At 40.8% G+C, this 26,604-nt stretch overlaps 2 protein-coding genes across 2 annotated transcripts in view; one reads left to right on the top strand and one right to left on the bottom strand.

Moving 5' to 3' along the window:
* SLC5A10 (solute carrier family 5 member 10) overlaps positions 1-26,604 on the top strand; it is a 1,811,293-nt gene that overhangs the window by 1,044,259 nt on the left and 740,430 nt on the right. The gene's annotated exons all lie outside the window — the stretch shown is intronic.
* FAM83G (family with sequence similarity 83 member G) overlaps positions 1-26,604 on the bottom strand; it is a 254,449-nt gene that overhangs the window by 63,643 nt on the left and 164,202 nt on the right. Inside the window, exon 3 of the mRNA XM_044089580.1 lies at positions 1,295-1,419. Coding sequence (XP_043945515.1) covers positions 1,295-1,419 — 125 coding nt within the window. The remainder of the gene's footprint in view (positions 1-1,294; positions 1,420-26,604) is intronic.

Here is a 26,604-nt window from a genome sequence, read left to right as displayed (position 1 = left end):
CTGAGCTCAACAATGACATGGGTTCATACTAGGAAATCAATCTGCAGGCCGGTACATGCCTAGCTAAAACCCCCTACTCAAAACTTCGCTCCAGCCTTGAGGAGGGCAATGCAAGGCAAACTGGAAGGGGAGAATTTGAGAGTGCTCATCCATTTACCGAGGCTTATCTTGAAGGTGGGAAGTATGCTTTTCTGCTTAACACATAAAGGAAGTTTCTTCCAGAGGTCTGCACTTACATGGAGATCTGCATAAATAGGGAATGATATGCCTTGATTTTTAAACATGTACCTTTCCCACATCATACCTTTGGAACCAAGCTGTACTGCAGCTCATTGCAAACTGTATGCCTTCATGCTGGTGCTAAAAGTCAACTTTCTGCAGCTGCATTTACCCTACATTTATGGTAGGCCTCTCTCCCAAAACAAAAATACTGGTCTTCCAGTTTGCCAGGCAGAGTGTAAACAGGAACTTGCAGAATATGCAAACGGACTTAACTGCTATGCACTAGAAGTTAGAAAGGGGACTCGGACATACTTACCCCCACATGTGCAGCAGCAACATTTAATTGGCAAAAACATTTTGTTTTGGTTAAACATTTTTTTTTCATGCCAAATAAAATTCATGCAGCATCATTAATCTAAAATATATATATTTTTTTAAACCCATATTAAGTTACTTAGGACTTTACATTAATTAATGCCCTAAGCTGCATCAAGAAAAAATGAAGATGTGTTAGACAGTTCTTACCGAATTGTTTTTCAGTGAATTCTCCCAATTACAGTTTGTTCTTAATAATGCAATTATTATTATTATTTCTTTTTGCTTAAGAGATTCAGAACATTGTCTATTGCTTGATTAAGAAATTAAACACTCTTAACACCTTATAAAGTTATACCATCATTGTTAAATGCTGTAACTCAATGCTAATTAAATTACTGCCACAACTTTAAAAATATATCATTTCTGTTCCAGGCTTCTTTTGAAGTTTTCTGCTGCATTTTAAACATGTATATTTGGTTATGGTAACAAATTACATAACACTCCACCAAAATCTCAAGTTTGTTAGCATTGCTTAGAGTAAGAGAGGCTGTGATTTAAGAGCTTAGATCACCATTTTGCAAAGAATATAAACAAAAAAGTAAAATACATGTGACAACAGATACTCCAACATTCACTTTCAGATTCACTGGGCTAACTTGTCAGCAAAATTCAACAGATACTACTACTTTAAAAATAATTTTAAAGCAGCAGGTCATTTTATATAACCATTATATAGATAATTATATGAAAATACCTGTATGATCCAGATACGGCTTTGTCTCCATCTACAAACATAAACTTCTCACCCAAGGCTCCTCGGACCTTTATGGAAGTACGTGTATAAAATTCGGTACCTCCCATTGAACGTACTCTCAAGTTCTACAAAACACAGTTACCTGACTGTTAGAATTAATAAATGTTCATTTCTTTTGTCCTGAAACATACTTACATTTTATTGATTTCATACACATAGATTTGAATTTCCATATTTTCACAGTAAGCAAACCACTCATGTTTTCAAGTTAAACTAAAATAGTATCCAAGTTTACTTGAAGGCAAACTATCCATCTCCTTTGTTTTTGTTCTGGAACCTAAACATGAGCTAGAAAGGATACTTTTATACATTTGATTTCCACAGAAAACTTGGGTACTGTCTTAACAGAATGAAATCTTTCAGATCATCAGATCAATTGTTCATTTCTTGTGAAGGTAAGAAGGGACAACCTACGTTAAAGCAGCCCATTTCTAAATGGTTGTCTAAGAATATTACCTTTTGTTATATTCACCATAAAAACTATTCCAGGCAGGGTCAAGGTTCACTCCACAAAGACCTTGGCTTCTTCTATGGTTTTCTGGAAAGCATTGGATTCTAGCAGTATTCTAGAAGCTTCTATTTGGTCCTTTACACCCATCCATTCTCAACCTTTTTTTCTTATTTTTACACATAGGGTCAGGGTGTCACTTCAACTGCGTCAGTCATCTTGATCCAAGGTTTACACCACTGGGTGGCTAGTCCTGCTTCAGTAGTTCATTCGTACCACCCACACGTACCACACCCACACGTACCACACCCACACGTACCACACCCACACGTACCACACACACACACACACACATGTACCACACACACACACACACACATGTACCACACACACACACACACACACACACACACACACACACACACACACACACACACCACACACACACACACACACACACACACACACACACACACACACACACACACACACACACACACACCACACACACACACACACACACACACACACACACGTACCACACACACACACGTACCACACACACACACACACGTACCACACACACACACACGTACCACACACACACACACACACGTACCACACACACAATTTAGAGTCCAATCCACCTACTGCATGTCTTTAGAATGTGGGAGGAAACCCACACGACTGCATGGAGGACATGCAGACTTAACACTGAAGGCAACCCAGCAGAGAATTGAACAGGTGAATTTCTTGCTGTGAGGCAACAATGCTAACTGATGCACCACCATGGCCGTCCTCCACACATACTTTCGCAAAGTACTATAAGCTGGATTCCTTCTCTAGGTCCAGATCATGATTTGCTAGGGCTATTCTTTGGGGGCTCCACACACACACACCCCCCCCACACACACACACACACACACACACACACACACACACACACACACACACACACACACACACACACACACACACACACACACACACACACACACACACACACCCCACACACACACACACACACACACACACACACACACACACACACACACACACACACATACCACACACACACACATACCACACACACACACATACCACACACACACACACATACCACACACACACACACCACACACACACACACATACCACACACACACACACACATACCACACACACACACACACACATACCACACACACACACATACCACACACACACACATACCACACACAATTTAGTGTCCAATCCACCTACTGCATGTCTTTAGAATGTGTGAGGAAACTGGAGCACCTAGAGGAAACCCACACGACTGCAGGGAGGACATGCAGACTTAGCACTGAAGGCAACCCAGCAGAGAATTGAACAGGTGGATTTCTTGTTGTGAGGCAACAATGCTAACTGATGCACCACCATGGCCGTCCTCCACACATACTTTCACAAAGTACTATAAGCTGGATTCCTTCTCTAGGTACAGATCATGCTTTGCTACGACTATTCTCTGGGGGCTCCTGGACCCTTCTCTTTCCACCTCCCAAACATAGTTAGCTATGGTTAATTTACCCACATAGCCAAGTCTACTTTAGTACTGATCAATATGAAGAACATAGTACATTTGTAGAAGATGAACTTACATAACAGTAGATGTTTGAATGATTACTGCTGCAGTAACCACTCCCTCTCTCCACCACCCTTGTTTTTTTGTGTTTTTTATGCCAGGGTGTGGACATGTATTTTGTTATTCCTTGCCTTGTCCTTTAAGGGCTCATACTCCCTCTTTCTGCTAGCGGGAAATCTCTGAAGGTTTTCGCTTCCAAACAAGTCTTTTAGTCAGCTGAGCTTGAGCCGCTTGACAGTTTGTGTGTGTGGAAGGTGCCCTGAAACTTTGGAAGCTGGACGGCTGTTACAACTTTGGCAAGATATAACCCATACAGCTAAAGCGAAGGCTACAGTGATCATTTGAATAGCTACCATTATAGTTAAGTTTGACTTGTACAACTGTACTATTCCATTGTAGTGCAAAACCAATACCCAAATAATGTGGCATAAAATAGTTCGTATAAAAAAAAATTATTATGGAACAACATACCATACATTTCCCAAAAAAATAACAGTCACTGCACTGTGAGCAAACACATTTGCAAACAGAAGACTTCAAAGTGAAATGTCCAAAAAAGGGCAAGGCAAAATTAGACTGGGATTCAAAGGAGGGATGATGAGATGGCTTAGTGGTTAAGGTCTTTTCCCCCCACGTGCAAGGTTCGATCCTGACCTCCAACCAATGCCTCTTTGGAGATTTCATGTTCTCCCTGCGTCTCCATAGAGTTTCTCCCATGTCTGAAAAATATGCTGTGTGTTTCCATCTCAAACTCACCAATGAATGGAGCTCTGAGCAGCAGCAGAGACTCTACATGGTGCCCTATAAGGGGAAAGAGTTGTACAGACTAACCGCTTTGGGCATCTACTGTAGTGCGCAGTATCCTCAAGATAGGAGAGCACGGATCACAGACTGCCTGCCGTGGCAGAGCTATCCACTCAATGGTGTAAAATATGGCTCTAGGTTATTTAGTCATGTTGACTGATGTCGCCAAAATTGGGCATGGGTAGTTACAATAAGTGTGTTGAGGACCCGGCCTACTCTGTCCCATGCCAGAGACCCGTGCTAACTGTGGGAGGGGTACATGCCCCTATTGGCCAATGTGTGCCAGTCAAAGCCCAGCAGCCCTGGGTCAATAAGCTACTGGCTGGCATCTAGTTGTCCAGCCTGTGTTACCTAGGATAGCTCTGTTGAGTGAAAGCTGGACATAAAACCAACCAACCTGCCAAACATGAACTTGGAATTGCTATGCTTAATGTAAGTTCACTGACATGATGAAGCTTGGAAGTGGATGACATGATGATATGGAGGAGGATGGACATCCTATATATCCAGGAGATGTGATGGAAGGGCAGTGCAGCAAAGCCACTTGGCTTGGGATCCAGAGTCTACTACTCAGGTAAAGGGCAGGCTAGAAATGGTGTAGGAATTGTGGTGAGAGAGAGGCTTCAGAAGGCAGTAAGGAATATCAGAATTAATGACAGACTCATAGTAGTCAGACTCCAGTGCAATGACAGGCCAGTATTCATAATCTCAGCCAATGCCCCACAGCAGGGTTGTGATAGTGAGGAAAAGAGTGTATTCAGACAGCAGTTGCAGGACTTACTAGATAAAGCAGGACAACATGAACTGGTGTTGATAATGGGTGACTTGAATGCACATATCGGAATAGACAGAACAGGATACGAGGATTGCCTAAGCCCACATGGATGGGGCAACAGGAATAAAGAAGGAGAAGCCTTTCTAGACTTCTGTCTGGCAAATGGCTTGATAGTAGCCAACACATGGTTCAGAAAGAGACACAGCCACAAGGTCACATACAAGAGTAGTGAACATGCAACTCTGGTAGACTTCCTCCTAGTAAGAAAAATGCACTGGGGCAGAATCCATGATTGCAAAGTCATCCCCAGTGAAACAGTGGGCCCACAGCATATACCACTAGTTGCCAAAATCAGCTGCAAGCAGTGGTCAGAGAAAGCTCTAAGGTCAACAGAAACCAAGCTGAAGACCTGGAAGTTGACTAGAGAGAAAGTACAACAGTTAAAAGGATTACTCAGGGCTCTAGCATACAAAGAAGCGGAGGAAATAGGTAGAGTTGAAGAAGAATGGCAGCGCTTAAAAACAGCATGTGTTAGGACTACAGAAAAGATATGTGGCTTAGCCAGGTATGGAAATAAAGGTACATAAGGAAAGCTGGTGGCAGAATGTAGAAGTCCAGGAAGTCGTCAAAAGAAAAAAAAGGAGTGCAGGAAGAAGTGGGAGACAGAAAAGACTGACCAGGCTGGGAAGGACTACTGGTTAGTTAAGAAAGAAGTTGCAATAGCAAAGAATAGGGCATCGGGGGCACTGTACCAACTTCTGGAAACTGACTCAGTAAGAGGCATAAAGAAACTATATCAGGTTGCAAGGCAAAGACAAATATAAAGAAGATAGTCAGACACCCTTCATAAGGGATGCTAGCAACAACCTGCTCACCAGCCCAGAGGGCATCAAAGGCAGATGGAAAGAGTATTTTCAGCAGCTTCTGAATGAAGAAAACCCTACAGAAGCTGTACTGCCTCAGAAACAGCTTACGATGAGAGAAGAAGAGGAGCCCTCCCTAGAAGAAGCAAGAACAGCACTAAGGAAGATGAAGTCAGGGAAAGCAGCAGGCTCAGATGAGGTCACAGCAGACATGATAAAGATGCTGGGTGAGATGGGGGAGAAATGGCTCCCGAGGGTAATAATAGCAGTGTGGAGAGAAAGGCGTATCCCAGATGACTGGAAAATAAGCATACTCATGCCAGTGTACAAGAACAAAGGGGACATCCACAACTGTGGGCAGTACAGAGGCATCAAACTCCTACCACATTGCATGAAAGTTCTGGAGAGGGTGACTGATAAACGGATATGCAGAGTATTAGAATGTAAGATGGGAGATGAGCAGTTTGGATTCAGATCAGGATGCAGCACAGTTGACCCAATGTTTGCATGGAGACAGATACTTGAGAAGAAGCTAGAGATGAGGAGAGAGTCTCCAAATGGGCATTCCCAGACTTGGAGAAAGCATATGACAAGGTCCCAAGAAAGTTGATCTGGGCAGCACTGCGGTGGTTTGAAGTCCCAGAAATATTGGTAGAATTAGTGCAGGCTATGTACAAGGACCCAGTTGACTCAAGTATGAACAGTATTCGGCCTCACAGAGGGGTTCCCGGTAAGTGTGGGTGTACATCAGGGTTCAACTCTTGAGCCCACTACTGTTCATACCGATGATGGACTACATTATCAGACAGGTTGGAGGGGACAGATCAACAATTCCGCTGTATGCAGATGATGTGGCAGTGCAGGCAGACTCTGAGCTAGAACTTCAGCAAAGGGTAGGAGAATGGAATGCAAATCTGAAGGCACATGGGATGAAACTAAGCATAGATGAGACAGTGGTAATGGCAGCAAACTGGGGAAATCAGAATAAGCTGAGAATAGAGACAGAAGGGAAGACAGTGGAACAGGTAAACAGCTTCAAGTATCTGGGAGGAGGAGTTGAGGAGATGGGTAGTCTGAATGAAGAGGTCAAAGCTAGAATCAGAGAGCCTGGAGCCAACTGGCATAGATTGTCAGGTGTAGTCTATGACAGGAGAATGCCAAAGAAGCTGAAAAGTAAGGTGTACAAGACAGTGGTGTGATCAGCAATACTGTATGATACAGAAGCCTGGGCAGTAAAGGCAGAACAGTTGAAGAAGCTAGAGGTGATGGAAATGAAGTGCCTGAGAAAGGTAATAGGATGCACACTGTGGGACAGATGAAGAAATGAGGATATAACAGTAGAAGCCAAAATAGCTCCATTTGCAGAAAAGATCAAAGAGAACAGATTTTCTTGGTTTGGGCACATGTAGAAAAGCAGAAGACAATCTGTTGAGTAAGATTTGGGACAGACAGGAAGAAGGTAAGAGGAAGCGAGGACGTCCAAAGAGGTGAATGGATTGTGTGACAGAAGATCTGCGACAGTCAGGCTTGAGTGTTGAAGAAGGCAGGTGTGTGGCAGTGAATCGAGAGAGTTGGTGACAGTTAACACAATACCTTGACCCCATGTAGAAAAATGGGAAAAAGGGGGCTGGTGATGATTATGATGATTCAGAGGACTGCTGCCCACCCTATTATTTCAGAGCTGACTTCACAGGGTGTCTCACAGCTTAGATGATAAAAGTATTACAGTCTTTGAATCCCTTGTAGTCTCTGCATAGCCAGTCGCCATTTTTAATTTTTGACACGGTCTTTGAATTTGTCCATTTCAAATCACATACTTGTATTTTTGGCAGTAACTACAAAACTTAAAACAGAACAAGCAATCCTCTTTCCTTTAAACTTTTCAAGTGACCTAAAATGCATTTTACATAAAGATATTATCAGATTTATTGCAACGGTCACTGTAGTCCAGTAGTTATAACAGACCAGTATTTATTAATACAGGGACATAATCACATTACAGCACGCGCCATGCAGTATCAGAATGCAGAGCTATAGTTTAAGGATTAGTGGTGGTCCTTCATGTACCAGAGTGCTGAGATATAAAACCATTCAGAATAATAAATTCTTTATGGAGGACTGGTCGATTTGACATTTAACAAGTCGCTCTCTCAATGAACTAACCGGGTTTACAGTTCTTAATACAAGACAGCCTTCCTGAAACAATTACCTCTCCTCCTCATTTAAAACTGAATATTCCTTTGTCTCTGTAATGCTGGACCATGCTAAAGAAATTTAAACGAAGGCAGCAGCCAAGCAGTTGCTGTTTTTGGCTTGTCCTAGTAAAGAAAAGCAACTCGACATAGCCCCTTTACAGCAGAGAAGAAAAGGGCCACACAAAAAAATGTAACATTTTACACATTTCTACAAACTAATGCAATAAGGTAAAATCTTGCTACAAATTCCTACCAACCAACAGAGTAAAAGTAAGAAAATATTTTAAACAGCTACAGAATAGCTTGTATGAAATGACATTGGTGTTGGCTGGATAAACAAAAACTTAGAACTTATCCAAAACAATACGTTCTAAGTTTCTAAAAATTTTAGACCGCTTCCTTACTCTTGGTTTTTGTGAAAAGTGAAGATTCTTGAGTTCAAGTCCCCAACTTTGAACTCCCTGATCAATTTTACAGATATGAAATAAATTCTGATCAGTTTCTATTTTGTAATTAAGTGTATGTGATCTCTTTTCTGTGACTGCAGCTGTGGTGTTATTTATAAGTAGGGGGATGTGAAGAGTCAACCCCCCCCCCCCATCCAGAGTGGAGGTGGTGGACCTGCCAATCTTTTTTTTTAACAAACACTTTTTGCCATGGGTTTTGTTGAGTTTAAGCTTCAACAAACGTGTTTTGTTTGGATGAAGCTTTAAGAAATTTTCTATCAATGTAAGAGGAAAGTACAGTTTTGTACCTACCATAAATGTAGATGTTCAAGTGCTAATACAGCTGCAGTAATCACAGATGGGTTCTCTGCCATTAGGCGGTCCCTCGGTCTGCCGAATTCCAAAGTCTAGGTCCGGCGTCGGTTGTTGTCTCTTTCTTTCCTGACGTCAGTGAGGCAGGGGTATACAAGACACAGCCGATGCCATTTTCCTCAGTCTTTCTTGCCCCAGATGTCAGGTGCCCCCAGAAGGAAGGCAATACATACATTATATTTATATACATGAAATGCAATATAATCAAAAATCAGTAGTTGCAAGCAAATATACCATAGAAGGATAACCCCATCAGGTAGTATGAAGAGGGGTTAGGCCCTAGGCCTTTACCAAGAGGGGAAGGAGGGAGGGAAAACTGTACTGCAGCTGTATTAGCACTCGAACATCTACATTTATGGTAGGTACAAAACTGTACTATGTTCATCGTGCATACAGCTGCAGTAATCACAGATGGGTAGAATCCCAAAGCTACACACAGGGTGGTAGGCACTAGGTGGAACTGGGATGAGCCAGAATGCCCTGCAACACAGCAGTGGCAAAGCCTGCTCTAGTTTTGGAATATAAAGGCAGGTGGTAATGTTTTGTGAAGGTATGCACAGAACTCCCAAGTGGCTGCCTCCAAAATATCTTTGGTAGGAACTCCTCTGAGGAAGGCTGTAGAGGTAGCTGTGGCCCTGGTGGAGTGGGATCTGATGCCTGTAGGGACAGATTTTCCATGATAGGAGTAACAAAACCATATGCAGTGGCCTATCCATTTTGAAATTGTCTGTTTGGTAACTGGCTTCCCTTGAGCTCCTACAGCATAGGACACAAAGAGTTGTTCTGATTTCCTGAAAGGCTTTGTTCTGTCCAAATAATAACATAGCTGTCTATGGATGTCTAAGGAGTGTAGGAGCCTTTCCCCTTTGTTTTGAGGATTGGGGTAAAAGGTAGGTAAGTGTATGGCTTGATTTAAAGCTACCCTGGATACCACTTTAGGCATAAATGACGGGTTGGTTCGAAGGGAAACCCTATCCTGATGGAAGATGAGAAAGGGCTGCACAGCCATGAGGGCTTGTAGTTCCGATACTCTACGAGCTGAGGTAATGGCCAGAAGGAAAGCTGTTTTCGAGGACAAGTATTGCAAATCTGTTGAGGCAGCTGGTTCAAAAGGAGGCAATGTTAATTTTTCTAGAATGTAATTAAGATCCCAGGCTGGTATTGGTTGTTTCCTTGGTGGTCTTATATTCTTAGTCCCTCTGAGGAACTGTCTTAAGAGTGGGTGAGAGAATAAGGGTGGATCCGTGTTGAATTCTGCAGAAATGGCTAAGGCATGGATTTTTATGGAGGAAAATGAAAGTCCACTGTTCAGCAGCTCAGCTAGATACTGTAATACCTGAGGCAAATTCAGTTTTTTAGGGTCCTGGCCTTTTTTCTCATTCCAAGAGCAAAACCGTTTCCATTTTGCGGAGTAAGCCTTTCTAGTAGATTGCCTTCTGGCCTCCAAAATGACATCCTGCACCTCTTTGGGGAGTAGAGTCTGTTGTGGTGTTAAGGAATTTTCCATGCAGCGAGATTGAGTGTTTTCAGCTGACTGTGAAGAGTTTTGTAGCTGTGCTGAGTCAGCATAAGAGGCATTAGAGGTAGGGGCCAGGGAGGAGTATGTGTTAGGCTCCTCAGTAGTGGGTACCAGTGTTGTCTTGGCCAGTCTGGAGCAATCAGTATCATCTTCGGTCTGTCTGCTCTTGCTTTCAATAGCACCTTGGGCAGAAGAGGCAGAGGTGGGAAAGCGTAAACTGTCCATGCTGTCCAACTGAATGAAAGGGCGTCCACTCCAGGCCTTTGGATGAAAGGTCCTTGAACAAAACTTTTCCAATTGATGATTCCTGTGGGAGGAGAAGAGATCTATGTCTGGCCTCCCCCACACTTGGATTATCTTTGTAAACACTTGAGGATGCAACTTCCATTCGTGTGGATCTGTTATATTTCTGCTTAGATTGTCTGCCAGCGTGTTTTCCAAGCCTGGCAAGTACTGTGCTTGAAGTTCGATTTGCCATTCCAGAGCCAAGTTCCAAAGTGTTATGGCTAGTCTGCACAGGGGGTATGAATGTGTTCCTCCTTCTTTGTTTATGTACCACATTACTGTGGTGTTGTCTGTTCTTATCAATAATTGTCCTGGATGCAGGAGGTCCTTGAAAGCTGTAATTGCATTTATCACTGCTAGCATTTCTTTTTGATTGATGTGAAGGTGCTTTACCTTTTGGGACCATTTGCCCTGAATGCACCTGTCTGTCATGTGCGCCCCCCAGGCGTAATCTGAGGCATCTGTTGTGATGACTTGATTTGCTTGAGGCTTGCAGAATGGAAGACCTGTGTTTGTTTGACATGCTTGGGCCCACCATAGAAATTCCTTTTGCAAACATGGAATTATTGGTATTATTGTTTCCAAACTGTGGCTGTGTTCAGACCATAGATTTTTTTAGGTACCATTGAAGTTTCCTCATATGCAACTTTGCACATGGGATTAAAAGAATGCAAGATGCCATGAAGCCCAGAGCCTGCAGGATTTTCCTTGCAGTAAGCCTGGTACAATTTGCTAGTGTTTTGAAGTACTGAGTTAGTTGCCCCTGTTTTTCTGGCATAAGATAGGCCATCTGGGTGTTTGTGTACAAGTTGGCACCCAGGAAAGTTATTTTCTGAGATGGTGTTAGCCTGGATTTCTCTTTGTTGATTGTGTATCCCAGAGAATTCAGTAACCGTGTTGCATAAGCCAGATGTTCCAGAAGTATGTGCTTGCTGTCCGCTTGGATCAGGCAGTCGTCCAAATAAGGGTAAATTTGTACCCCTTGAAGTCTGCAGTAGGCAATTACTGAGGCCAGGCATTTCGTGAATACTCTGGGCGCAGTAGATAAGCCAAAGGGCAATGCAGAGAATTGATAGTGTATTGAACCTGCAAGTAATCTGAGGTATCTTCTGCAGCTTTGTCTGATTGGGACATGCAGGTATGCCTCCTTGAGGTCCAATGTTATCAGCCAAAACTCCTTGCCCAGCATGGGAAGAAGCTGCTGTAATGTGAGCATCTTGAATTTTGGCACGAGTAAGAATGTGTTTAGGATGGATAAGTCCAAAATGGGTCTCCAGTCGGTTCCTTTCCTTGGTACCAGAAATAGCCTGGAATAAAAACCTTGACCTTGTTCGTGAGTAGGTACCTCTTGAATAGCTTTCATGTCTATGAGCTTTGAAATTTGTAGTTGTGCCTCTGCCCTTTGATTGTGTGGCAGGTTGGGCATGCCTCTCATTTTTGGGAGAGTGTGAAAATGAAATCTGTAGCCTCTGTTTATAACGTCCAGGATCCATTTGTCTGTTGTGACAATATGCCAATTTCTTGTAAATAATGCCAGCTTTCCTCCCAAGGGTGCTGCCAGCTGATACTTGCTTGGCATGGAAAGGAGGAAGTCATTGGGTTTGTTTCCTGTATTGTTGTGCACTGTCTTCGCCACCTCTTGGTTCTGGAGTTTGCCATTGCCTGCCTCTATATGATCCTTGTGATTGCCCTCTGCCCCTTCTGCGCCTGTATCTACCTCTTTGGGGCTTGTCCGTGGCTGGAAAGGACCAGTTTTTAGAAGGCCAATTTCTGCTAAAACGTGGTGGTTGAACCTGTAAAAAAGCTTTGACTGTTTGCATAGATTTGGCTTTTTCTTCCATTTTCCGTAGTATCTCCTCAGCATTAGTACCAAATAGCACATCCTTTTGTAAAGGAGCATCTAGTAGTTTAGCTTTCACATGATCAGGCAAGATTTGTTCCCTAAGCCATGCATGTCTACGAATGACTGATCCTGTAACAGCAGCTCTACTTGAGGCCTCTAGGGCATCATAGCCACATTGTAAAGTGTGTTTACCCACTTGTTCTGCACTATGCATCATATCCTGCAACTCCTTCAAATCTGGTTGTTCAGGTTGAGACATTTTATTTCTTAATTGTGATAACAGAAACTGCTGATATTTAAGCATATGAAACTGACAATTGAAGGCCCTCATAGCTAGGGTGGCCGAGGTATATACCTTTTTTCCCCACCTTTCTAAGGATCTTGACTCTCTTTCTGAAGGTAGTGGATTCTTAGCAGTAGAGGCCTTCATTCCCTTGGGGCCTTGAGAAATGGTTTCAGGGTCAGCATTATGGCTTTTGTAAAGAAATTGGTGAGAGTTAGGAACTCTGTAGTACCTATCAGGCTTGACCTTTTTTCCCCACCTTTCTAAGGATCTTGACTCTCTTTCTGAAGGTAGTGGATTCTTAGCAGTAGAGGCCTTCATTCCCTTGGGGCCTTGAGAAATGGTTTCAGGGTCAGCATTATGGCTTTTGTAGAGAAATTGGTGAGAGTTAGGAACTCTGTAGTACCTATCAGGCTTGACTGGGGCAGGAGGCAGGGAATCCGGATTAAGGTAAGCCTCCGAATAAACATCAAGTACGTCCAAGACAGGAGGTATTGCCAGAGGTCTGTGTTGAGGCAAAAAAAGAAATCCCCCAAGTCTTTTCTTGGAATCAGAAAAGTCTTGGCCTTCCCAGTGGAAGTGTTCCCTCAAGGTGTGCAAGGTTTCTCCAAAAGAAAAATCCTCAGGAGGAGATACAGAAGGAATGGACTGCTCTGCATCTGAGTCTTCAAAAGGGGAGTAAGAGTGTTCCTCTGCATCAGAATGCTCTGAAAAAATGGAGTCCTGGTCAGAAGAGGGAGAATCTTCCTCCACTCTGGGTCTCTTGTCTGGAGGGGGTTGGGAACCCCTGATAAGAGTAATTAAATCTTCAGCCATTTTAAGCATCTGCTTTTTAGGCATGAGGCCTGTGTGTAACAGAGGCCTCTTGGGATGCCTGGCTGATTTGGACTCAGTAAAGGCCTTAATGGAAAAGGAAGATGAAGGTCTAAAGACACTATGGGTGGAAGTGGACCTGTCCACATTAGGAGGCTCAACGCTCACAGTGGCTTCAGTGGCTGTAGTCTGGGTCTGGGCCGAGAAACCTGCGGTCTCGGTTACAGAAGACACAGCCAAAGAAGTGTCGTTGATAGTTAGGGACTGCATAGGTGTCTCACTGAGAACCGGGCCACGTGTAGCCGGTTTTGGCGTGGTGTCGGTCCTTGTCCTTGCGTTTTTTGGTCAAAACGGTAGTCGGAGTCTCCAACGACATTTTATAATCAAAGGCTGTACCAAAAAAGTGTTGGGCGAACTCCACCCGACGCTTAATAGTGCGTTTATTGAAAGTAGCGCAAAAGCGACAGCCCGAGACGTCGTGGTCTGGGCCTAAACAAGGTATGCAAAGGGAATGGAAATCCTTATGCGGTATTTGCTTCCCACAAGAAATACAATTGTTAACTTTTTCTGACATCGGTCTGAGGCAAGAAAAGTTTCCCCAACGGGGTACTTAGCTTTAATGAAGACTTCGGTTTCCAATTTTTCGTAAATTCAGGAGCTGGCCGACCGGCACTTGCAAACTGCTTCTGCTTCGGGCACCGCGCGGCAAAAAAGACTGAAGAAAATGGCGTTGGCTGTGTCTTATACACCCCTGCCTCACTGACGTCAGGAAAGAAAGCGACAACAACCGACGCTGGACCTAGACTTTGGAATTCGGCCGACCGAGGGACTGCCTGATGGCAGAGAACCCATCTGTGATTACTGCAGCTGTATGCACGATGAACATTTGCAAAGACCAGTGTTCTGAGAAATCCACAACATCCTCAGAAGACTAACAACTCTAATAAAATGCTTCAGTTAAGTTGCTGAATTTTATGTTTTTGTAGTTTAAGGAGGTTAAATTACTCAATTAGAATGGATAAAAATCCATATTACTAAAGTAATATGGATAAAAAGCCTTGTATCTGGTTACAAATTATTGAAGAATATATTCATTAAGTAAAGTCAGTTATCGCATTTAGTTAAAGTTCTTCTATACAGGAACAAAGCCTTCAGGGTATATAACCCATTAGGCTAACTTGAAACTAGCCAGCCAAACAATCTAGCTTTAGGATCTGGGATTAAAATCAGAGTTCATGGAGAACTCCATACGGGCCTGGAGAACTTTCAGTGATGATACCTTACACAAATGATGCATGTATCGCCCATTCAAGGCCTGCCTATTCTGTATGCACAAACTGCATGCATCATAGGTCCAGTGCAGCTATCCTTGGTGGAAAACATTACAGCAGAAGGGCACGGATCATACACAAACCATATACTTGCATAAGAAGGTGTCAATATAGGATACTGTAATCATGGAGGCGCTAATCCTGCAGCCAAAGAATGTTTTGTTTACAGGTGAGTTTCAAATGTCAGTCACACATCATAAAATGAGCCACAGTTTCCACAGGGATGAGTATCCAACAACGTCCAAAGAGACATGAAAAACCAACTCGTCCACAGATGTACATTAGACTTGAAGCCTTGCTCATTAGGAACCCTTATGCACTGAAGTCAAAACATATTCACAAATGCAATTACAACCAATTACACTTATCAATTCTTCATTTAAGCAGTTTATTTTAACAGTTGTCTTAGTCCATCTTGACAAGACATTCTACTTGCTTTGGTCCTATAGGATACACAGCATTATATCATAATCTCCTTGGCAGGAAGTTTATGAGCCAATGCTGTCCTTAAGTCTGTAGTTGGACAGTACACCTTATTTCACTAGTCTTCTCTTTACTTCAAAGAAATGGCTGCATCTTACTAAAGAGATTAAACCACCAGTTTTGTCTTTCCACACCTTCCCACTTCCCTCTATTTTGTTTTGTACATCTTGATGCCAAGTGTAGTATTTATCCGTGGTTTTAGATAATTTAATTTTATACTTCTTTGTCTACAAAGCTCATCATATTGTGATGCTTGTATACGGCGGGTGCTTCTATCCATCCAGCATCCTTAATGCCCTCCTCAGTGTACAGGCAAACACATCTAACTTATTGCCCTCAGACAATGTAATGCTGCAAACATCCATGCTTCCCTTATTGATTCCACTCACTAAACTGTATTACTTATTCTATCTCTTGTATCATCTTTCTGCTAAGTATATGCAGTCTACCTCTAGACCCAACTCCCTTTCGAATCACACAGACAGCAATGCTGACATATCATTATAATATGACTCATCTTATCAGTATTGCATTTCTTTCCATTACATAAAGCTTGCCAAGTCCATCATGCCACTGTAGTCTAGCCATCAGCAAAACCAACAGGAGAGGCAGGTCTCAGAATAAAGGCAATTTTTCAGTTTCTATGTCCTCTTCCTTTTTTAACCTAGACAAATTTTAGCACAAATTGCACCAAACACACTTCATTCACCACTTCATTACTATAACTTTCTTCTATCAAAGTCTTACACTCTATACAATCATAACAGAGTCCACCAGATTTAATACATCTCTGCAAAGAATTTCCAAATAATTATTTCCCTTCTTAATTATAATCATAAAATGGATTTATTTCTCTACAACTAGCATCTTCAGTAATATTATAATACTCATGCAAATCCTATCAAATTTTCTTTTATAATAAACATATTGCACATAAAGCAACATTGGTCATTGCTTCAGAATTACTCCAGAAAATAAATTGTACCACAAACTCTGCAATAATGACTTCTCAATATTTAATACTACATTAATGAACTGTCAGTTATAAACACTAATCAAATAGTTTTACATAATTATTTATAATTTTCCAGAGTTTGAATATTGTAATTTTAGTATTTTCTCTCTCATTCTGGAATATTTTAGCAAATTAAAAATTCAGAACGTGGGAGTTGCATTTGATATAAAAATAAAAAAACAGGCATCCCATCTTTCCTACTTGCTCAAAGTTTATTTATTTTATTTTCAAACAGTATAATGTTCAAGGTTATCTCTATGGTCCCAGTTCAAAAAAAAAAAATTTGTAGACCCTTTATTTACAATATCAAGAAACTATTATTTTAGAATAAATATTTATCTAGTCTAATACGAATTGTAGAATATTGTGAGACGCTAACATTGCTTATTGGCAATACTTAAAAATATGAAACAAATGACTGGGGAGCACCCCCCCCCCCCCGATTAGTTACTCCTCAAATCAGATACAGTAATTCTAATAGACAAACCACTTTCTCTAGTAGGATCTTATCTTGAAATTGATGGATCAATCCAGGACATACTTTCAAAATGTAAACATACTTATGTTTAGGATTCACAACTCAAGAAGAAAAAAATATGAAATCTCTTATAGTTGTTTTCCCTGGTGTCTTATAAAAGAACAGTCCAGTCCTTCCTATTTTATAAATTCCAGAGGCACTCTTAAAAGTCTTTCCACAAGACGTATCCTTCCATTGCAACTAATTGCTGATGCATCTTAAATGTTGTTTCTATACATTGATATTATATACTCTGTTTTGGAGTTGTTTTGGTATGTACTTATCAGGCATAACAGAATAAACAGATGTCTCAGGCAGGTTTACCTGAAACACCCTTTAGCTGACAAGCAGTATACCATAGGGAGACAGAATGGGCTATGTACTGCCCTTTTTTTTTTTTTTTTTTTTTTTTTTTTTAAAAGTACCCCCTAACCATTTCCAGACTGTGCAGGAAATATTGCTCAAAAAAAGGAAAAGTCTTGTGTGCTGGGAAGAACAGGATGCAAGCTGTCTTGGATTAGTAAAGATCTTTTTTTGCAGCACTTTGTCATCTAATCCTTAAGGATCCTAATCAGCACCGTCATTAGATTGTGTGCTGTTAATAGAAGTAAGTTACACATAAGCAGAATATCACATGGAAACACACATATTCAAGCACACACAGCGCCTTAGTGTTACTTGCTGGCTTTACAAATAATAGGGATTATGAAATGTTAGTCTGACAAGTTAACTTGCTGCATATGCTTTGAATCTGAAGCAGGGATTATGAGCTTGGAACTGAGAGTTCTCACTAACCATCAGCTAACTGAATGTGGAACATGTATGTTTCTACCTAGACCAATGAAGCATGGCTACTTGGAAGCAAAGAAGAAAGAAGGTAGCATCCTGTTCCCAGAAATACAGGAGTAGGACTCAACTAGACGAAAATTTGGGGCCCTACTTCCTTATCAAATGTAAAAATATTAGTAGTTTACATTTTGTCTGACAGTGTTAGTAATAAACAAATGGTCTTCAGCAAGGCATGGAAAATTAGGTTCTAAAATTGATGTATACTACGGGTAGTCTACACAGTTACAGGTCATAAAACAGAATTTTCAGGTTTATATACCAAGACATTCCTGCTAATTTCTTAAAACAAGGTTTATGGTCATTACCTGGAAAGCTTGACTATTTGCAACTGAGAACTCATGTTTTTTCTGTTTTACCTACTGCATAAGCTTACAAACTCTGCACGAGTAATACAACATTTGGCATACAAGTACTCCTGTTCTGTTGGACAGCATCAATTTCTTTCATTCAGTTTTTAAACACACACTCAGCAGACCTCTCAACCAATCAGGGACAAATCTGAACAGAATCAGGGAAAAGTCAAGAAAAAAAAATTAGGGACACTTAAAATATTAGTGCTATTAAACTGAAACATTGAGAGAATCACAGCATATGAATTAATACACCTTTTCTGAAGTAAAAGAAGTGTATAACTCTTAATTACTGTCATTATTCATTAAGTGTAATTTACCACCTTTCCGCCCAAAGTCACTAGTTTTAGGAGGGATTCAGAGGGAGAGAGCTAAAATTTGAGTCAAAATCAGGGACGTCCCTGAAAATTAGGGATGTTGAGAGGTATGACCTTGGCTCTAAAATGTTACATTAACTCATTTCCCTTTGGAAGTGTACACGTTATGTTGCATTGCCATCTTTCAGAGTTTGGCATCCATGTATGAACATATAAACTGATGAGTTTGCTGCACAATTTAACCTTAAACGTTCACAATTTAACCTTAAAAGTCCTGTAAGCTATTTTGTTTTATACAATTACCTCTTTTTCCCAGATATCTCATTTTTCGGCACTTGGTAACTTAATCCACCTATCCAGAACCTCCATTTTCCCCATTTTTGCACATGGGATTTGGGTGCAACATCAACAGTGCCATCATGTACATCAATGTTCACAACACTGGCTGGCTAGCCCTGCCATACCACACACACAGCCACTTTTGAGTGCCCAGCCAACCTACTGCATGTCTTTGGAATGTAGGATGCACCTAGAACACCGGGAGAAAACTCTTGAGACCACAAGGAGGACATGGCAGAGACAGAATGCTCCCCAGCTAAGAATTGGACAAGGGAACTTCTTGCTGTTAAGTTACAACACTACCCATTACACCACTTGTTTGCCCTAACTTCATAGCTTAGTAAATGGCTATAGAAGTTCCAGTCTTTGGACCATTTTACTTAACATTTGGGGATAAGGGAGGTAAAAGTTTTACTAATGTTCATCTCAGATTTTAACACTAAGGAAAGTAACGAAGTTTTGATTCATTTGACTTCATATTTAAGTGGTGCAAAACAGTTTTACCATTTAGTCCAAGGAAACAAGAGAAAGGCTCCATCTCAAATATAAGAAAGATGGGTTTACATCTATATTTGGGTTAACAAATGGCTGCTTAGCAGTAAACATTTTGAAGCCAACTCTTGCTGTTTTGACCATCAGGGATCTTTGATATTAAGGAGATAAAGTACAACAATTTTTTTTTCCACAATGATGAGATTATGACAATAACTTAGCATATATGACACTGACGTATACAGTCATTCACCACCAAGTTCTTGCCAGACTATGCTTAGGAGTGTAGTAATATACCAGGCAAATAGTCACAGGGATCATAACATGCCTGGCTATATACAGGTTTAAACAAACCCTTTGAGAACACAATACTCACCTCCCAAATCAAGCAGGGCTGTACATAACCATGATGTAAATCTGCATCTACCCACCCAGTCACCAAGACTAGCCTCAAAAGGTAGCCAAAGTCGCACTTGGTTTCACCTGCAGTGATCACTTATTCCATAGGCTTGGAATAAACCTATCCCTCCAGCAAGTCTTGTTTGTGTTTTGGTGTAGATCTAGGTCCTTAGTGCAGGAAAAAGAAACAGGAAGTAAAACAGGACTGGGACTTTCATGGCTTAAAAAGCAGGACAAAGGTCAGCTCACAGCATCCTATAAGGTGACTGAGTAGAAGTAAAGCTGTACTATTCCAGCTTCAGCCGGACACAGGGGAGACTTTCAGAGGGGCAATGAGATAGATAAAAGGAATGCTTTTTTTTTTTTTTTATATAGTTTACCACCCAGCTCAAGGGAGTTCTTTCTGGTATCAGAAATTTGCAACATGGTATGTAGACCCCACACATCTTTTCCCATAGCTAAAAAAGGAGCTAACCTGGTGCAGGAGAGGACAAGAGACAGTAAAAAGTATCCGGGTACAAGATGTGTGCTCCCATCAGCAGCAGACACCAAAAGAAGCTCTAACCCTAAAATGTAAAATAGTATATATATCATTTACATACATACACATATGTATGCATGTAGAAAACTGATTATTCTGGTTTACAGAAAATAGTGATTTACCATCTCTACTCTTGGTAAGACAGTAAGTTAATGACCAACATCTGTTAAAGGAAGACTTCACTTAAAAGCCACTCTTATGGAATTACTTAAGAATTTCATTCCTTGGGTAATATCACCATTCTCTCATACCCAAGAATCACATCATTACACAGAATGCTAGAGTGCATTCAGCGCTCCTCCTGAAAAGAAGACATTCAGCCACCTCAGACAGAAATTACTGTCCTGTTCCAATATTTCTAAAGCACGGAATATTAGACCATTTTATTGTTTTTCACTATTCATTCTATGAATGACATCACTATACTGTTTCGGATCACCTGGTCACACAGGATGGGACAGTATGTTCAGCATCTGTTGTAGTTAGAAATCATTTTGTTCTAATATTTTAAAGCACTGCATATTACTCTTTTATTGCCTTAAGGGTAGTAAACACTTTCCTTAAGAACAAGCCCTAAAAAGGGAAATCTAGCTGAACAGGAATGATATCGGCAAACAAATTACTAAAAGAGACTGTTGTCATAAATTGTAATGTAAAATCCATGTTAAAGATCACTACACTTAATTAAAACAAGCAATGAGGATTCAAGCTGGTATTTCTCATTTAAACCATGGTTTATTAAGTGAAAACAAAGATGAGTGCTGTCGTCCTTGTCAGAGCTTTGTCAGATCTAACAAAGTCGTCGACTGGATTAATAACAAACTTCTCATTAAACTTTTCCAAACCTAAACATGTTTAGTACAAAATAAAAATGCTCTAAAATGTTACCAGTCCTTATGAGATCAATGATGTACAACTCTTGTATCCCAAATGTCTTTTCCTTCATATACTTTGAAATCTGGCTTGATACGTTCCAGCTAATTTATCTCCACCTTGAGAAAACTAGACATGATACAACCAAGTGGATTTTATTTAGTGCCAGTAACATTTCCCATTTTCTGCTCTACACAACCACATCTACCATAGATAAGGGCATTCTTCAATCACAACTTGAATATGGCCTACTCCTAATGATGTTTTACCATTCAAACCATATCCAATGAAATTTGTAGATTCATCACTCTCAAATAGAAATGACCACCACTGCCAAATATTAACAAAAGCTAAATGGATTTAAGTCAAAGTGCTGAACGCCTGCTGATGTGTCTATTACTTAAACTCCTACAATTAAATACCTTCACTGCTTTAGCTGCTAAACTTTCATTAAGGCTACCATCTACAATCTCTGAAGCCAAGACCATAATAAACAAATGCAAGAATCTGTAACCTCAAACATTAACATACAAGGAGTAGCTTCTGTAATCACAGGTCTCAAACTTTATAAATGTTTCCCTTCCAAAGTTCTGTACCCAGATGATACCCCCCCCTTTCTTACCAAGCAAACTACAAGTGCCTTCAAACAACAAAGTTTAACACCATCCTCCCCTTCCATCAGTACCATCCTCGTCTAAGAGCAGATCGTTACGACATCTCTTCAGCCTTCTATACTCCCTTTCCATCCCTTTTATCCCCCCTTTTTATACACAGTTTAAATATATCCCTTACATAGTATTAATTCATCACAATGGATCTCAATTTGACTTTAACTCATTCTTCTCTAATAGTTTGTTAGCAAAAAATATCACTGTGTGATACTTTGTACTTCTATGATCTACTTATTGCAATGGCTATTTTGTCTGTTTTGTTATCAACATTATTTGAACAGCGGCTGAAGCTCATCTTCTATGATCCGGACTCTACATCAACAACAACAAAAATAAATTTACAGAATCAAATGCATAACGTGCTTAGATCTGTTTATGGACTTGCTTAATATACCGTTTTGTCTTTGTTTTTTTCATCACAGTTCTGAAGTTAGAAATTGCACCCTTTTTTGAAAAAGGTTTCATTATTCTTTGACAGCATCTTTGTGTGTGTGCAGATCTGATTAGTCACAAAAAATTGAGGTGCACTTTGTAAATAACATGAGATATAGCCTTGGTAATATTTTGTCTACAGAAAAATCCCTTGCCATTAATACATGTCCCTACAACTGCATGCATAACCCCAAACTGTTGGTGTGGTTAAAAAGTTAGTTATTGTAAGAGTATAAACTATGAGAAGAGTTTGATCTAAGTTGAGGAGTTCTGTCTTTTTCAATTACTAGGAGTAAGGGTGGCCAGATATGAATCTGAAATTTTCCCTGGATACATGGCCTTGCTTCTTTACCCATAAAGTTGTGCCAAAAAAGCCCTCTTCCAATATCTTTTGCCAAGTACTGAGAGGATTCTCTCTCTAAAAAGGCCCAATGTTTTTTATCTCACATGAAATAGAAAAAAACCTAAGTAAAAATGCAACATCGTATCAGTCTTAACTCATTTAAATTACATTTTCACTGTGTTTCCTGCAAATAATCTGTGTTATATTACTTTACCATTTTTATTCACAATATTTCTGTTGACCTGTCCCCTTGCTCTGGGACATGTCCTCATTACTCTTTCACTTGCTGCTTTTTTTTTCTCTGAAGTTTTCTAGCTTTTCTCTCTTTATTTATCCATCCATGACTGTCTGCCTATACATTTTAAGTTCTTCTGTTTCTGTGACAGCTTTTTTGGTGTCCGTTATGTTTCACTTGTGGTGTTTTTTGTTGCCAGTGGTACATACCTAGCATCAGTTGCTTTTTGTTGTTTGGGTTGTTTCTGTGCATTATGGATAGAAAAAGAAGTTACAGCTGTGGGACAGAGTCCCCTTCAGGACAAAACAGTGTTGTGTGTTTTGGTGATGAACACTTTAAAAAAATGTGATATCTGTGTGGTCTTTGCATCTTTTGCTTTAGGGATAGTAAGAGCAAGTTAGCTTTAGAAAAGCTGAATCTTAATTAATCTTTTACTCCTATTGAGGCATTAACCTCTGTCTCAGTTTTGAGGTCAACCCCTTTAGAACCAGAGCAGAAACTATGACTGATCAATCTAAGCCTACAAAAAAAGGAGGAAACAGTTTTGATCCTTCTGAATGACACTGCTTTGAGGATTCATCTTTCCGGTCCTTATCCAAAGAAGAGTAAGTCCAAGGATGCTACCTCAGCTTCTCAACATCTTTCCCCTCCTGGAATATTCAAACTTCCAGTCATTGTAGCTTCTGGAAGCTCATTAGCTGCATCTCCCAGGGCTGACAGCATTTCAATTTCTAATGTAAAGGCTAGAAAGATATATGTAACCTCTAGGTAGACGACTTCTCGGTCAGTCAGGCTAAAGGGAATTTATATCAAACTGAAGCACATAAATTGCCTGTGCCATCTTCCTGAACTCCAGCATTGCTTTCTGACCCACTATACTGCAGTGATTAGAGAACCTTCATCTTTATTAAGCTTCTCTGCACTGTCATTTCAGACCTTCTCACTTAGGACATGGGTCTTGTGAGACATAAGATACTGGATTTGCAGGTATTAATGTCACTGCTTACTGGGACTTCTGTATCAGCTGTAGTCTTGATGGTGGGACAGCATCAGTTTTACCACTGACATTGATGTCACTTGGTACATGTGAGATCAGCATCGGTAATCATCTCACCACAGCACTTGGGCTTGACACTCAAGAAATCTGGACAAAGACATAAATAATGGTGTGATAAAGGCCCACAAACAGGGAAACCTTTTTAAATATTGCTGTTACAAACTTAGAATGTTAATAGAACAATATTTTTTGAATTGGCATGAATTTTCTCAAGGGCATGAGGTCAAATTCAAATGTATGTCATTATTTTCTGACTTCAACCCTCAATGACTTGCACAGCAAAAAAAAGTCTGAGAACAGACCAAAAATATGAGGTAAAAATCTGGCCATTCTGCGAAAATCTGTACAGTTCAATGGTATGCCCACGTAAGCAGTCCTTGTTGCCACAAGTCACCCTTCCAGTCTTCAGCAACAGTATCCTTGCTGTTGTGGTTGGTGTAGTGGACTGCAATTTTCATTCTTGACCTTAGTCCAATGGATCACAGCTTCTGTCATCTTGGGGATCAATTCCTTCAACTCAAGGGATGGTGCTCCTGCTGGTGGCGGTTGATCCAGCCTCCCCTGAATTTGCTCCCCTCAACATCTACACTTATTTCAGCCTCAGCTAGCAACCTACTTTTGTCTAGTACCTCAGCTGTCCCCATCTCTCTTGCCATCTGTCACTTCTGGACATGATCAGTCCTCTTCTTCCTCCTTGACCTTTCACCTATAAGGATGATTGGAAGCACCTGAATTCCCCAGTGGAGTGACTCAATTGTAATACAGATGGGGATGAAACAATAGGTTCCCCACCATCCCGAGATAATCCAAAGTTTTAGGGAAATTTTGGAATGACTCACTAGCCACCCCTTCCTCTCCCAAGTGTATATTCAGGAGGTTTTTGATCCCCTAAGACTTCTTCCTCCATGGCTCCCTCAGTTGACAAATGGAACACCTGGTTGTCAAGATGGCATGGGAGACTACTGCTGTTGTGGTGTATGTTCCAAAGAGGTATGACAAGTTTCTCTGGTTTCCCCAAAGACTGGATCTGTGGTTACAGACTCCCCCAGTTAGGCTGCACTGTTGCCAGTAAGGATCCTACAGCATAGATCCCAGATCATACACCCAGTAATATATTGCTTGTATGGTACAGACTTGGTATATATATATATATATATATATATATATATATATATATATATATATATATAATGGCATCCTTCATCATCGTGAGAGTCGTACGTTATTTGTTCAGAAGATGAAACTGAGCAAAGCAATCATCTTTATAGCTGCTTATTGTCACGCACAGGTTTAGCCCCTGTGCTTAGGGCTAATCTTCAGAGAGACTCATAAGAACCCCATAGACTCACCTATACAGCAAGCATCAACCATTTATTACCTATGGATAACACTGATACTCCTTCAATTTTAGAGACAGCCAGGGCCACTTTTTGCCAGAACAGGGTGGGTGCTCCAAATCCTCACTTTTAAAGAATGACCAAATACTAAAAAAACTTATCAATTAAAAAAAATGAAGATTTCTTTCCCCTGTATGGGCTACAGCCAGATGCTTAGATCCTTTAACTGCTCCTTGTCTAGATAGGAGTACACAAGTCACAGAATTCTAAAACTAGTATCGGCTCTTCTAATTCTCTTTAGGATGCTGCATTTATGTTTTTAGTATTCTTAGTTAAGGAAGGCCTAATTAAAGGAGTGTTTTCTGTTGTAACCTTCCCTTCAATGACCCACTTCTACCCATCAGACCCAACAGTGCATGGACATCACTTAATAACTTTTACAAAATACTATGAAGCTGGATGTGATGATCGATGGGGTCCAGGTCATCATTCCATGAAGACCCACTGAGGAGAATAAGCTTGGGACTCTGCTTAAAAGGTGATAAGGATGAACTCCCATCAAAGATAATGAAGTTATGTATTGTCATGATACTAGACTTTGGATGGATACTCCAGTCTTTGACAACATGCATTTTCACCTTCCCCCAGCCTAAGTCCATGGCCTGGAATGCTAGCTTTGCTTACTGTTGCTATTGTTATAGCTTTATATATACCTTTAGCATTTGCTCCACCCTGACTTTGGCTATCTGATGTCTGAAAAGGGTCCTTGTATGCATGATTCTATGCATAAATGGGGGTAGCTTAGGAAAGTTTGAGATGTAAAGCTATCCAAGCCCTGAGAACCTTAACAATAATGTAACTACCTGTCCAGATCCAGTACTACTACAAGTTGTTTGTCTTTCAGCTTTTTCCCGGTTAGGGGTCGCCACAGTGGAACTCCGGTCCGGTAATGACTGGCAGTAGACTTTTACCAACGCCGAGGTGCCAGCTTGACTTTCAACCTTCAACGAAGGCACGCCCATTTACACACGTCTTTCGAATGCCCACCCAACCGTGGGGAGGACATGCAGACTCCACACAGAAGGCACTCCCCGCACTCCAACCGAGAATCGAACAGGAGAAGCTGTTGCTGTGACATGTACATAAACTAAAAAAAAAAAAAAAAACAAAAAAAAAAAAAGTATTTTCCTTCTGGAGCAGCAGCTGTACAGCTAAACTTCAGGAAAGCACTATAAAGTGCAATTTATTTTAAAAATGTATTCACAGCACACAATATGTTACATGAGAGAGAATAGGAAGAGAGAGGCAGTTAATGCCCAACAATAAAAAAGAGCGATTAGAATGGTCTCTCTAGAGGTACAAAAGTTAAACGCATGTCTCACCATGACGCATACTTGCTT

The sequence above is a fragment of the Protopterus annectens genome, chromosome 12.part0 (genome assembly GCF_019279795.1).
Source record: "Protopterus annectens isolate FY-2018-M chromosome 12.part0, PAN1.0, whole genome shotgun sequence".
NCBI lineage: Eukaryota > Metazoa > Chordata > Ceratodontiformes > Protopteridae > Protopterus > Protopterus annectens.
This window is presented reverse-complemented; position numbering and strand designations above follow the sequence as displayed.